The sequence below is a fragment of the Callorhinus ursinus genome, unplaced genomic scaffold (assembly GCF_003265705.2).
Source record: "Callorhinus ursinus isolate GAN/ISIS: 27379988/994484 unplaced genomic scaffold, GSC_fseal_2.0 scaffold66, whole genome shotgun sequence".
Taxonomy (NCBI): Eukaryota; Metazoa; Chordata; class Mammalia; order Carnivora; family Otariidae; genus Callorhinus; species Callorhinus ursinus.
Window position 1 is genome coordinate 1,668,198 of NW_027397128.1, and position 15,213 is coordinate 1,683,410.

General features: G+C 37.6%; 1 protein-coding gene across 2 annotated transcripts in view; it reads left to right on the plus strand.

Moving 5' to 3' along the window:
* ZC3H12B (zinc finger CCCH-type containing 12B) overlaps positions 1–15,213 on the plus strand; it is a 551,234-nt gene that overhangs the window by 449,276 nt on the left and 86,745 nt on the right. For both annotated transcript variants that reach the window (XM_073885832.1, XM_025862942.2), the window contains one exon: positions 13,937–14,700. In XM_073885832.1, coding sequence (XP_073741933.1) covers positions 14,093–14,700 — 608 coding nt within the window. In that variant the 5' untranslated portion in view covers positions 13,937–14,092. The remainder of the gene's footprint in view (positions 1–13,936; positions 14,701–15,213) is intronic.

Sequence of the window (15,213 nt, forward strand, 5' to 3'; positions counted from 1 at the left end):
AGGGGAGTCTCCCCGGATCTGCTGCTTGTTGGGTCCCTGCTGGGGGAGCCGTGCCCCGACTGGGCCGCAGATCACAGTTTATGGCAACCCCGAGCTGAGAGCCCGCGACTCTGCTCCGTCTCTGCAGCCGGCTTCCCCGCTCCGACACCTGGGAGCTCTGGCGCACTCAGGCACCCCCGGTCTCTCCGTGACCCCAAGGGTCCTGAGACCACACTGTCCCGGGAGGATTCCACCCCCCGCTTAGCCACTGCAGCGACGTCCCTCCGCCAGCCAACTTCTAAAAGGTCCGATTTTGTGCTCCGCGGCTCTATCACTTGTCAGAAGCGGCCGGCGGAGGCTCCTCCCCCGCCGTCTATCCTCCCGAATATCGCCTCGGATTCACTTCTCCGCACGCCCTACCTTCCAGTAAGTGGTTGTTTCTCTGTTCAGAGAGTTGTTGCTACTCTCCTGTTCGATCTCCTGTTGAGTTCGTAGGTGTTCAGAATGGTTTGATCCCTATTCAGCTGAATTCCTGAGACCAGACGAAATCTAGGTCTCCTGCTCCTCCGCCATCTTGCTCCGCCCCCTGCATTCATCTTTCAAAGGACATCTTGTCTCCTTCCACAGTTTGGCTGTTGTGGACATTGCTGCTATGAACATTGGGGTGCATGTGGCCCTTCTTTTCACTCGCTCTGTATCATTGGGTAAATACCTAGTAGTGCAATTGCTGGGTCGTAGGATAGCTCTCTTTTTAATGTCTTGAGGAACTTCCATACTGTTTTCCAGAGTGGCTGTACCAGCTTGCATTCCCACCAACAGGTAAGAGGGTTCCCCTTTCTCCACATCCTCGCCAACATTTGTTGTTCCCTGTCTTGTTAATTTTAGTCATTCTGATTGGTGTAAGGTGGTATCTCATTGTGGTTTTGATTTGCACTTCCCTAATGGCAAGTGATGTGGAGCATTTTTTCATGTCTCTGTTAGCCATGTGTATGTTTTCTTTGGAGAAGTGTCTGTTCATGTCTTCTGTCCATTTCTTGACTGGATTATTTGTTTTTTGGGTGTTGAGTTTGAGAAGTTCTTTATAGATCTTGGCTATCAGCTGTTTATCTGTTATGTAATTTACAAATATCTTCTCCCATTCCGTAGGTTGCCTTTTAGTTTTGTTGACTGTTTCCTTTGCCATGCAAAAGATTTTATCTTGAAGTCCCAATAGTTCATTTGTGCTATTTTTCACTTTTTAAAAAAGATTTACTTATTTATTTTAGAGAGAGAGAGAGAGCATGTGCAGGGGGATGGGGAGAGAGAGAGGGAGAGAGGATCTCAAGCAGACTCGCTGCTGAGCGCGTATCCCACATGGAGCTCTATCTCATGACCCTGAGATCATGACTTGAGCCGAAATTGAATCAGATGCTTAACCAAGTAAGCCACCAGGTGCCCCTTATTTTCCATCTTTAAAGTAAAATATGATGTCTTCATACAATACAGATTTGGATTTGTTCTCCTTAAAGCTAATTCTAAAAACATTGGTACAGTTCAAAGAGTAGGAACCAAGAAAAGAGCTTAGTATTCTTATGATGACTGAAATATGGTCACTTCTCCATTTTCTAGGCCCCACCAAAAATCATGCATAGTAAACTTTTGATATGTGTAATATCCTTGAGGATGCCTATTATGGAAAAAAAACAATTACTAGAAGGGAAAGAGGAGGGTAGTTGTTTAACTAGGTGTCCCTATATCTCCCTCATAACTTGCCTCCCAGAGCACTGATTGAGATTTAACGCCTTCACAAATAATAAAGTGGCTTAACCACATGTAGATCATTGAGAATTTAATATTTTCTTCTTGACTTAGCTAATGCTGGACAGCTCTCTACATATCTACTGAGCTTTTTTGAACATTTCCAGTGGTTCTGGCTCAGTAAACATGGCCAGATGTTTCTAACTCCATACATGGTGTTGTTTGGCAAAATTTGGAAAAGATGAGGTGGAGTTTGTAGTAGAACCTAAAGAATGATCTCAGAAAATTGTTCTGTCTAAATGCAATACAAGTGAACTGTATTTTGTAATACAAAGATGGGAAGGAGCATGTGAATTAAGTAGAGTGAGCTGACTGAATAGGAAAAAGACTATTTTCTTGGTAATAATTCATTGACATCAATGTTGGCAGTTTTTACCTGCAGATGTTTGTCTGCTTTTTAAGTTTTTATTTATTATTTATTTAATTTTGTTATAATTGTTGTTTTATTATTATTGTTGTCAATCTCTTATTCTACCTAATTTACAAATTAAACTTTATCATAGTTATGTATTTATGGGAAAATACAAAGTGTGTGTGTGTGTGTATAGTTCAGCACTCCCCATGATTTCAGGCATCCATTGAGAATCTTGTAACGGATCTCCCACATATAAAGGGGGACCAAGCATGGTTAGTTGGACAAAAATTTTTGTCTATGAACTCATGGTTGCTTCCAGTGAGCACTACTTCCCTTTTGTAAGAGCTCATAAGTCATCCCTTTAGTAATTTCTTCTACTCATGATTTTATAGCTTTGAGAACTCACCTAACTTTCTTGGTCTGTTTTTCTCTTTCATCCCCCTCTATTTTTTGGTTGAATGGGAGCCTCTGTATCCATCCTTTGGATAATTCTTTGGGCAAAATCGCCACTCTCGACATTTACTAAAAAATTCCAGATAATGTTTCACAAATGTCACTTCCCAATTTTCTCAATTTACAGAGGGAAAACATTTGTTCATAACCGCTTTGGGAACAAGGAGCTGCTTCATAACAATCCTTTACCTAATGTGGATTCTAATTCCTTTTCTTTAATTTAAATTTTAGGCAGTTAACATACAGTGCATTATTGGTTTCTGGAGTAGAATTCAGTGATTTATCACTTACGTACAAAACCCAATGCTCATCATAACAAATGCCGTCCTTAATATTCATCACCCATCTAGCCCATCTCCCACCTACCTCACACCATCAACTGTCAGTTTGTTCTCCATCTTTAAGAGTCTCTTATTACTCAGCCATCAGAAAGGATGAATAGTTACCATTTATCCCTTCCATATGTTTACCTGTTTTGTTTCTTACATTCCATATATGGGTGAAGTCATAAGGTATTTGTGTTTCTCTGACTGACTTATTTCGCTTAGCATAATACACTCTAACACCAACCACGTGGTGGCAAATAGCAAGATAACATTTTTTTACAAAGTGAGAAATAATCCATTGTGTATATATACACCACATCTTTTTTAAATTTTAAATTCAATTAGCCAGGATATACTACCTCATTACTTTCAGATGTAGTGTTCAATATTTTATCAGTTGTGTATAACACCCAGTGCTCATCACATCTCGTGCCCTCCTTAATGCCTGTCATTCAATACCCCATCCCCCATCCACCCCCCCAGCAAACCTGTTTGTTTCCCATAGTTAAGAGTCTCTCATGATTTTTCTCCCTCTCTGATGACTTCCCATTCTTTTTTCCCTCCCTTCCACTATGATCCTCTGCTCTGCTTCTTATACTCTACATATGAGTGAAACAGCATGATTGTTGTTCTCCAATTGACTTATTTTGCTCATCATAATACCATCCAGTTCCATCCAGGTTGATGTAAATTGTAAGTATTCATCCTTTCTGATGGCTGAGTATATTGCATTATATATATACATATATGTATATATATACATATATATGTATATGAGCAAAATATATATATATACACACCACAAAAAAAATATATATATATATACCACATCTTCTTTATCCATTCATCTGTTGATGGACATCTCAGCTCTTTCCACAGTTTGGCTATTGTGGACATTGCTGCTATGAACGTTGGGGTACAGGTGCTCCTTCAGATCACTGCATTCATTTCTTTGGGGTAAATATGTAGTAGTGTAATTGCTGGTCTGTTGTTGACTGTTCCCTTTGCTGTGCAGAAGTTTTTATCTTGATGAAGTCCCAAACGTTCATTTTTGCTTTTGTTTCCCTTGCCTTTGGAGACATATGTAGGAAGAAGTTGCTGTGGCCAAGGTCAAAGACTTTGCTATTTATGTTCTCCTCTAGGATTTTGATGGATTCCTGTCTCCCTTTAGGTTTTTTATCCATTTTGATTTTATCTTTGTGTATGGTGTAAGAGAGTGGTCCGGTTTCATTCTTCTCCATGTGGCTGTCCAGTTTTCCCAGTATCATTTAATGAAGAGACTGTCTTTTTCCATTGGATATTCTTTGTGCTTTATCAAAGATTAGTTGATAGAGCACAAAGAGTTAGGTTCCATAGAGTTGAGGTTCCAATACTGGGCTGTTTACCTGTTCCATTAATCTATGTGTCTTGTTATGTCAGTGTCATACTCTTAATGATTACAGTTTTGCAATATAAGTTGAAGTCAGGCATTGTGATGACCCCAGCTTTGGTTTTCATTTTCAACATTCCTCTGGCTATTTGGGGTCTTTTCTGGTTCCATACAAATTTTAGGATTTTTTGTTCCGGACCTGTGAAAAATGTTGATGGCATTTTGATAGGGATTGCATTGAATGTGTAGATTGCTTTGGGTAACATAGACATTTTAACAATTCTCTTCCAATCCATGAACATGGAATGTTTTTCCATTTCTTTGTGTCTTCCTCAAATTGTTTCGTAAGTGTTCTGTAGTTTTTAGAGTACAGATCCTTTACCTCTTTGGTTAAGATTATTCCTAGGTATCTTATGATTTTTTGATGCTATTGTAAATGGGATCAATTCCTCAATTTCTCTTTCTTCAGTCTCATTGTTATTGCATAAAAATGCAACTGATTTCTGTGCAATGATTTTATATCCTGCCATGTTGCTGAATTGCTGTATGGGTTCTAGCAATTGGGGGGGCATTTTGGGTTTCCCACATAAAATATCATGTCATCTGTGAAGAGTGAGATTTTGACTTCCTCTTTGCCAATTCGAATGCCTTTTATTTCTTTCTGTTGTCTGATTGCTGAGTCTAGGATTTCTAGTACTATGTTGAACAACAGTAGTGAGAGTTCGCATCACTGTCGTGTTCCTGACCTTAAGGGACAAGCTCTCAGTTTTTCTCATTGAGAATGATATTTGCTGTGGGCTTTTCACAGATGGCTTTTATGATATTGAGATATATTTCTTTTATCCCTACACTGTGGAGTATTTTAATCAAGAACAGATATTGTATTTTGTCAAAGGCTTTTTCTGTGTCAATGGAGAAGATCATATGATTCTTGTCTTTTCTATTACTAACATGATCTATCATATTGATTGATTTGTGAATGTTGAACCACCCTTGCATCCCAGGAATAAATCCCACTTTGTCGTGGTGAGTAATATTTTCAGTGTACTGTTGGAATTTATTGGCTAGGATCTTGTTGAGTATTTTGGCACCCATGCTCATCAGGGATATTGTTCTGTAATTCTCCTTTTTGGTGGGTATTTGTCTGGTTTTGGGATCAAGGTAATGTTGGCCTCATAGAATGAATTTGGATATTTTCCTTCCCTTTCTTTTTCTGAAACAGCTTCAGTAGAATAGGTATTAGTTTTTCTTTAAATGTTTGGTAGAATTCCCCTGGAAAGCCACCAGGCCCTGGACTCTTGTTTGCTGGGAGATTTTTAGATTACTGCTTCAATTTCCCGGCTGGCTATGGGTCTGTTCAAGTTTTCTATTTCTTTCTGTTTCAGTTTTGTTAGTTTATAAGTTTCGAGGCATACATCCATTTCTTCCAGATGGCCTAATTTTTTTGGCATATAATTGCACATAATATATTCTTAAAATTGTATTTCCTTGGTGTTGATTGTGATGTCTTCTCTTTCATTCATGATTTTATTAATTAAGTCCTTTCTCTTTTCATTTTCATTTTGAGTTTATTGATGTTATTAATTCTTTTAAAGAATCAGCTCCTAGTTTCATCGATCTGTTCTACTGTTTTTCTGGTTTATATTTCATTGTTTTCTGTGCTAATTTTTGTTATTTCTCTTCTCCTGCTTGGTTTAGGCTTTATTTGCTGTTCTTTCTTCAGCTCCTTTAGGTGTGAGATTAGCTTGTGTATTTGAGACTTTTCTAGTTTTTTGAGAAAAGCTTGTTTTGCTATGTACTTTGCCCATAGGACTGCCCTTGCTGTATCCCAAAGGTTCTGAACAGCTGTGTTTTCATTTTCACTTGTTTCCATGATTTTTTCTTTTTTTCCAATCTTCTTCATTATTATTATTTTTATGTTCAGTTAGCCACCATATAGTTGACCCATTCATTTTTTAGTAAGATGGTCTTTATCCTCCAAGTGTTTGAGTTCCTTCCAAATTTCCTCTTGTGATTGAGTAGAAGTTTAAAGCATTGTGGTCTAAAAATATACAGGGAATAATACCATTTTTTTTGGTATTGGTTGAGACCTGATTTGCAACCCAGTATGTGATCTATTCTGGGGAATGTTCCATGTGCACTCGAGAATGTTTATTCCATTGCTTTAGGATGGAATGCTCTGTATATATCTGTGAAGTCCATCTGGTCCAGTGTGTCATTCAAAACCCTTGTTTCCTTGTTGATCTTCTGCCTAGATGATCTGTCTTTTGTCGTGAGTGGGGGTGTTGAACTCCCCTACTATTATTGTATTATTATCAATGCGTTTCTTTAATTTGGTTATTAATTAGTTAATATAATTGCCTGCTCCCAAGTTAGGAGCATAAATATTTATAATTGTTAGTTTTTCTTGTTGGATAGACCCTTTAAGTATGATATGGTATTCCTATTCTTCCCTTACTATAGTCTTTGGTTTACAATCTGATTTGTCTGATATGGACATTGCTACCCCAGCTTTCTTCTGAGGTCTATTTGCATGATAAATGTTTCTCCACCCCCTCAATTTCAACCTGGAGGTGCCTTTAGGTTCAAAATGAGTCTCTTGTAGACAGTATATGGATGGCTTTGCTTTTTTATCCAATGTGATAAAAAAGTGTCTTTTGATTGAAGCATTTTTCCCATTTACATTCAGAGTAACTATTGAAAGGTATGAATTTAGTGCCATTGTATTATTTGTAAAGTCCCTGTTTCTGTAGATTGTCTGTTTCATTCTGGTCTATGTTAGTTTTGGGCTCTCTCTTCACTTACAAGATCCCCTTTAATATTTTATGCAGGGTTGACTTTTAGTTTCATTGTCCCAGAAGCTTTTTATCTCTCCTTCCATTCTGAATGACTGTCTGGATAAAGTATTCTGATTGACAGCTGGATAAAGTATCCTTGGCTGCATGTTTTTTTCTCGTTTAGTACCCTGAGTATATCATGCCATCCCTTTCTAGCTTGCCAAGTCTCTGTGGATAGGTCTGTTGCCAGCCTAATGTTTCTACACATGTAGGTTAAGAACCTCTTGTCTCAAGCTGCTTTAAGGATTTTCTCTTTATCTATGAAATTCGCAAGCTTTTGTGAACTCCTATATGTTGGGGTGTTGATCTATTTGTATTTATTTTTAGAGGGGTCCTCTCTACCTTTTGGACCTGAATGCCTGTTTCCTTCCCCAGATTAGGGAAGTTCTCAGCTATGATTTGCTCAAGTATACCTTTTGTTCCCCTCTCTTTATTTCTTCTTCCTCAGGGACCCCAATAATTCTAATATTGTTTCCCTTTATAGTATTACTGATTTCTTGAAGCCTCCTCTTATGGTCCATTAGTTGTTTTTCTCTCTTTTCCTCAGCTTCCTTCCTTTCCATCAGCTTGTATTGTATGTCACTTTCTCTTCTGCCTCATTTACTCTAGCTGTTAAAGCATCCAATTTAGACTGTATCTCAGTTAAAGCATTTTTAATTTTGGCCTGATTAGATATTACCTCTGCACTAAGAGATTCTCTAGTGTCTTTTATGCTTTTTTCAAGCCCAGCTAGTAACGTTATAATCCTTATCCTAAATTCCAGCTCTGACATTTTACATATATCTATATTGATTAGATCTGTTGCAGAGATTATTACCTCTGGTTCTTTTGTTGTGAATTCCTCTTTCTAGGCCTTTTGCCCTGAGAAGAATGGGTGAAGGAGAGAACAAAATTGAAAATATCAACCATGACACACTAGACAAATCTGAAGAATTTATAAACTAAAAACGAAAAGAAGAAAAAGGGTGGTGGAGATAATATAATCTCCCTGGTGGACAAAACAGGGTGATATACTTAGTTTTGGGTGTATTTTGGTCAGTTTCTTAGAAGACACAAAATTCCAAATTGTTAAAAAAGCAAAACTTTTATATGTACAGAAAATGAAATTGAATACAGTGAAAGGAAGCCAAAAATGAAGAATATATCTATAAAATGTAAATGTAAAAAATGAAAGTTAAAAAGACTAAAAACAAACAGTTGATAAAATAAGAAACTAGTTGAAAAGGAAAAAAGAAGAAAAAGAAAAGGAAAATTTTAAACCAAAAGATAAACAAATCATGAGAAAAAGCCTTGAATTCTATATACTGTTTTCCCCTAGCCCTGGAGTTTTGCTGTACTGTATGTTCTGTAAACTTGGTATTTGCCTGTTGTTTGAGCTGGTTTTCTGGGATAGGGGCCTGCTGCATTGATTCTCAGGTGTCTTTGTCTGTGTGGCATTGCACCACCCCTTGCTAGGGGCCCTGGCTCAGTGTAAGCTGCTTCTGGTTGTTCTATGTGGCTTTTTTTACCTGAAGGCTTTCTGCACCTCTTTAGAAGATGAAAATAATGATGGTCATGCCCTGATCTCCAGTCCCAGAACAGAAAGATCCTGGTCCCTTCTCTTCAGTAAACCCTCAGAGATAAGCAGTCTTCACTTTTGTGTGTGCCAAAGTCTGCAGACTCATGTGGTTTGCACTACACTGACCCTCCCCAGAGGAATGCAGAGTGTTGCTGCATTTCTGATCTTTGCAGGGGCCCCATGGACAGTGGTCACCAGGTCATGCCATGGTTTGCGGTTAATGGTGAAGGAGCTGAGAACCCCCTCTGGTGTCTCTGACTATGACAGGTTTTCCTGCTCCAGTGCTTGGGAACTCTGCAGGCTAAGGCATCCCCATTATTTTTGTGACCCTGGAGATCCTGCGACCACTATCTCACCTAGGGTTCTGCCCCTCTTTGCCACCCGAGTACCTTTCGGGCATGTGTGTCTCTTACTGGAGCAAATTTCTAAAGTTTCTGATTTTGTGCTCCACGACTATATCACTTTCTGGTAGCCGGCTTACAGAGGCTCCTTCCTCCTACCATTTATCTTCTAATATATCCCCTCAGATTCACTTTTCCACACCTCCTACTTTGTAAGAAAGTGGTCGCTTTTCTATTTGTAGAAGTCCAGCAATTCTTTTCTTACATCTCAGGTTGGATTGAAAGGTGTTCAGAATGATATGAAAGTTATATAGCTAAATTCAAGGGACCAGATGAAACGAGGTCTCCTACTCTTCTGCCATCTAGCCTCCTCTCTTTACATCTTGTTTATGCATTCATCCGTCAATGGACATTTGGGGTCTCTTCATATTTTGGATATTGTTGATAATGCTGCTAAAATATTGTGGTGCATGAACCCCTTTGAATCTGTATTTTTGTATTCTTTGGGTAAATACCTAGTAGGCAACTTCTGGCCCATAGGGTAGTTCTATTTTTATCTGTTTGAGGAACCTCCGTACTGTTTTCCAGAGTGGCTGCTCCAGTTTGCATTGCCACCAACAATGCAAGAGGGTTCCCCTTTCCCCACATCCTCACCAACATCCGTTGTTTCTTGTGTTGTTAATTTTAGCCATTCTTAAAGATGTGAGGTGGTGTCTCATTGTTGTTTTGATTTGTATTTCCCTGATGATGAGTGATGTTCAATATCTTCTCATGTGTCTGTTAGCCCTCTTTATGTCTTCTTTGAAAAAGTGTCTATTCTCATCTTCTGCCCATTTCTTAACTGGATTTTTTGGTTTTTGGGTGTTAAGTTTGACAAATTCTTTATAGATTTTGGATACTAAACCTTTATCAGATCTGTCATTTTCAAATATCTTCTCCCATTCCATAGGTTGCCTTTTAGTTTTGTTGACTGTCTCATTTTCTATGCAGAAGCTTTTTATCTTGAAGTCCCAAAAGTTCCTTTTTGCTTTTGTTTCTTTGCCTCCAGTGATATATGTAGTAAGAAATTGCTATGGCTGAGGTCAAAGAGGTTGCTGCCTGTGTTATCTCCTAAGATTTTTATGGTTTCAGGTCTCACTTTTAGGTCTTTCATCCATTTTGAATTTGTGTATGGTGTAAGGAAGTGGTCCAGTTTCATTCTTCTGCATACTGCTGTCCAGTTTTCCCAACACCATTTGTGGAAGACACTTTTTCCTTTGGGTATTCTTTCCTGATTTGTTGAAGATTGACCATGTAGTTGTGGGTCCATTTCTGGGTTCTCTATTCTGTTCCATTGATCTATGTGTCTGTTTTTGTGCCAGTACCATACTGTCTTGATGACTACAGCTTTGTAGTATAGATTATAGCTCTGAATGGTGATGACCCCAGCTTTGCTTTTTTTCAGGATTGCTTTGACCATTTGGGGTCTTTTGTGTTTCCATACAAATTTTAGGATTGTTTGTTCTAGCTCTGTGAAAAATGCTGGTGGTATTTTTATAGGGTTTGCATTAAATGTGTAGATTGCCTTGGGTATTATAAACATTTTAACAGTATTTGTTCTTCTAATCCATGAGGATAGAATGTTTTTCCATTTCTATGTGTCCTGTTCAATTTCTTTCACAAGCGTTCTATAGTTTTCAGAGTACAGGTCTTTTGGATATCTTATGGGTTTTTGTACAATTGTAAATGGGATTGATTCCTTGATTTCTTTTTCTGCTGCTTCATTATTGGTGTATAGTATTGCAACAGATTTTTGTATGTTGATTTTCTCTCTTGTGACCTTACTAAATTTATGTATTAGTTCTAGCAATTTTTTGGTGGATTTTTTTCAGGTTTTCTACATAGAGTATCATGCCATCTGCAAGTAGTGAAAGTTTGACTTCTTCCTTGCTAATTTGGATTTCTTTTATTTCTTTTTGTTGATTGCTCAGGCTAAGAGGCTCAGTACTATGTTAAATTTTAATGGCCAGAGTGGACATCCCTGTCTCGTAGAAATATCATCTTTGAAATTTTCTCCCTACTTACCATCCTTTTTGGGCAAAAGTAACTATCTTCCTTTATCCATTCTCCATGCTTTCATTTATCACTCCTTACCACTAATATTAGGCATGAGGTGTCGACTAAGCACAGTGTCATATTAATGTTTAAATATTTATAATTTAGAAAACTCTTCCCTGCCAGCAAATTGCTACTCTTTCCTTTAAGGCTCAACTGATACCTTCTTATTTTTTTAAACATTTAATCACTTGTCACAGTTTTTAATCATAAATTATATATATATTTTTATTATTATCTCTCTCCACTCCCCACAATCACCACTATAAGAACATTGAGATCAGGATCTATGTCTGTTTTTATGTCCCCAGCTCCTAACATGTTTCCTGGCACATAGTCAGCACTAAGTAAATGGTAAATGTTAATTAATTAATTTATTGGTCAGAAAATTACTCCAAATATTATATCCTTCTTGAATTCATTCCTAATCCCTATAATCACCACCCTTATCCCTCACCCCACTGACAGAATTTAACATTCCCTCTTTTGTATGTGAATGGAAATTTTCAAGTAACCTGAAGGACCAACCATACATCCATGTTTGCCTGGGACATACCTAACTTTTATGCCTAATGATCTGACATAATTATTAGTAACGTTCTTTGTATTCTCATAAGTGTCTCAGCTAGGACAATATTAGATGGCCACCTTTATAGAATTGTGTTTTAGCACTTACCAGAGCCACTTCTAGCCAATCTTTATCAGTTTGTGAGTTCTTTGAGGACAGGATCAATTCTGGTTTCTCTTTCTAGACCCAGGGCTTATTTCAGTGTCTGGTACTCAATGACTAGTCTTTCAAATGAAAAGCATTTCTGCCATCTTTGCCTCAAGAAGTTTATATTGTTCAACAAAACAAACCTACAAGAAACACATGACACCTACACATACACAGGTTTTAGACAGACTGTCAATATTTTTCTTAAAATCTTCTTTCTTAAGGCTTCGAAAGGTAAATCCAAGTTTATGTTTGCTAAGTCATTTATTTCTCTTCTACTTTAGTTATTGAGTAGGAAACTTTCATAATAAAAACTAGTAATTACAAAGAATATTTCCTATGTTGTGGGTTTTTTCCTGACCTTAAATTTGCTAGTGTATATTGAACATGTACTGTATGTAACATGTAATGTATTGTATACATGAACATGGTAAAGGTGCTCACATCAATGTTAATTTGGACAGAATAAAATATAAGAGAATAGAGAAGAAAAATAATATTCAATGGTCCATTAGCTAGGAAGAGTCAAACTTGTCTTCTACAGGTACCTCTCATTTGCCAATAAAATATACAGCTAGTCTTATAAACAGTTGTTTTTAAGTGACTTTTTTTTAAAGTGACTTTTGAGCTTTGAATAAATGCAAGGGGAAAATCTCAATGTCCTATGTGCACTAGAAATTATTTTGAAGAGAATAAAATGTAAGTCAGATAGTAAATGAACTTATAAAAGAAATAAACTTCAAAATGCAGTAAAAGATTAATAGAGAAGTGAAAGTAAAATGGATGTCTATGTATTGGCTAATTCATTAAGGGAAAATTTTGAAGTCACAAGTGGTAGTATAATCATTATGGAAGTCATATGCTACTGGGATATCAGTTCTGAGATGTCAATTCTTTATGCATATAATGTTTCCAAATGTGACTTTCCTAAAGCACACATACAGTTATCCATATTATTCTTAGATAAAGCTATTGGTGACTTTTCTTCTTGTTTGTATAAATATTACTAAAGGGTAACTGGAAAACACTAGCACACTGGTCACATAGATAATCTGGTTTTAGATTAATGAACATTGCTGCTATCTGAAGAGCTTGTCAGTGCTCAAAGGTCTACAGCCTTTGCCTTGCTGTTAGATTTCTTAAAAAAAATCTTTTGATGGTGTCTGTTGCATCCTTTACATAATTGAGAATTTAGTGTGTTCTGTTCACTTTTCTAAGCACTTTCCTTACTCATCTTACGTAATCCTTACCTTGTGAGTTAAGTATCAATATTCTCATTTTATATATGAGGAAACCAAGGCTCAGACTGAGAAAAAAACACTTTGGTCAAGTTAGAACTCAAACCTGCAGGGACAGATGCAGTAGGTGAGAGGAGGAGTTCAGAAATAAAATTGTCCTTAATTCTCTTTTGTAATTAATATTCTTTTAAAAATGTTTTGGTTTATTTTGCAAGTTGACTTAATTTTCTCCTCTTTCTTTACAATACAATAAATACAATTACAATAAATAAAAAGGCTGCAGATACAATTCATAAGTGTACACAGACACTTTTTTAAAAAATCTAGAGCATGCCTATCTACTTGTCACCTTATACCTTACTTCAGTTGCTTGAAAGCTATTTTAATTGTTTTCTATTCTACCCAGTAGATAGAGTCCCTGATATTTTGCAATGAATAGTGTTGGAGATGTTATGCTGTTCAGGAGTGGAACTCAGTTTTAGCAAGAAGGGTTTGGTGTGAGATTTGGGAAAACTTACCTGGCAGAAAGGAAAAGAGAAAATCCTTTCAAGGATGTATATATGCTTGACCCTTGTTGAAATGCCATGTTTTTCTTTCTCAAAGTTGTTATGATTAGCAGTTAACTATAGTTTGACTTATTTTGTGAGGGGGGAGGGGGGAATTACAACATTATTGCCACCACTGAAATTTTTATGACTAGAATTATTAAAGAATTGGAGTCTTTCTTTTTTTATTGTAAGATGAGTCCAATCATTTGAAGCACAAAATTTAAATGTCATACAGCCTGTAGTTTCTTACAAAGAAACCTTTACATTCAGAAATGCTTTTCTAGAATTTTACTAAACATGATTGCGGTATGTTTGTTTATTTGTAGGGACTGATAACATCTGAACATACCAAACCAAACAGGCAAACTCTTGCACCATCATTACCACCACATTTTACCACAAAAGAATATAACTGTATGTGGATTCCAAGCAGGCTAAAAAGAAAAAGAGCTGATTAGACCTCAGACTGCCCACTGAACGGGATGACGGCCACGGCTGCAGTGGAGACACCAAAAATGGAGAAGAATGCCTCCAAGGAAGAGAAACAACAGTCTAAGCAAGACAGCATGGAGCAGAGCAATGCTGAGTCTGAAGAGTGGATAAACTCTGAAAGTGACCCTGAACAGATGAACCTTAAGAGCAGCAACAATGACAATAGCTACCAACCTGGGGATGCTCAGCTGAAAAAAAAAGAAATTCCCTCTAAGCCACACCGTCAGCTCTATAGATCACCCTGCTTAGATCATCCAAGCTTCTCCCAGAGCAGCATTCTGCAAGAGGGGAAGCTTGACTTAGAAAAGGAATACCAAGCCAAGATGGATTTTGCTCTAAAGCTGGGCTATGCAGAGGCACAGATTCAATCAGTATTGAACAAGCTGGGCCCAGAATCACTTATTAATGATGTATTGGCAGAGCTCGTCAGACTTGGGAACAAAGGTGATTCGGAAGGGCAGGTCAGCTTGAGTCTGTTAGTGCCTCGGGGTCCCAGCTCCAGAGAGATCGCAAGCCCTGAACTGTCTCTTGAAGATGAAATAGACAGCAGTGAAAATTTGAGGCCAGTTGTCATAGATGGAAGTAATGTGGCAATGAGGTAAGTGTAGCATATTTTTGCTCATTAAAAAAAAAAAAAAAACTTCCCTGAGCTCATAAAAATCATCTTCCTTTGCTAAACGCTACAAGAGGCCCCTGGTTGTTGTCTATGGTTTGTGCTCTTGTAGGTGGAGAGAGGCTAAAATGATCCTGCCTTGGCCCTTTCTCTCTTCCTTGAAATTGTTGGCAATTTGTTTTCAGGTACCCTGAAAGCAGATTAGACATCAGCGATACTTCAGTAGAGACATAATCATTCAACTTTTGTTCCTCTTGGGGTCCCTTCTCCCACCTCTACTTGCCTGGATCAATCATCCTGAGAATGCTTTTATAACATCACTTGGGGGCTTACTTGGGAACTTGCAGTAACTCCCAATTGCCATTCTACCAAATTTGGATCCTTTTGCCTGGCTTTGTGATCTGACCTTTCTCTCCTCCCATTTGGTTTTATTTTTCACACCTACCACATTTATATCAGTCATTTTAATAACCTCCACGTAAATTATGCTGATTTTTA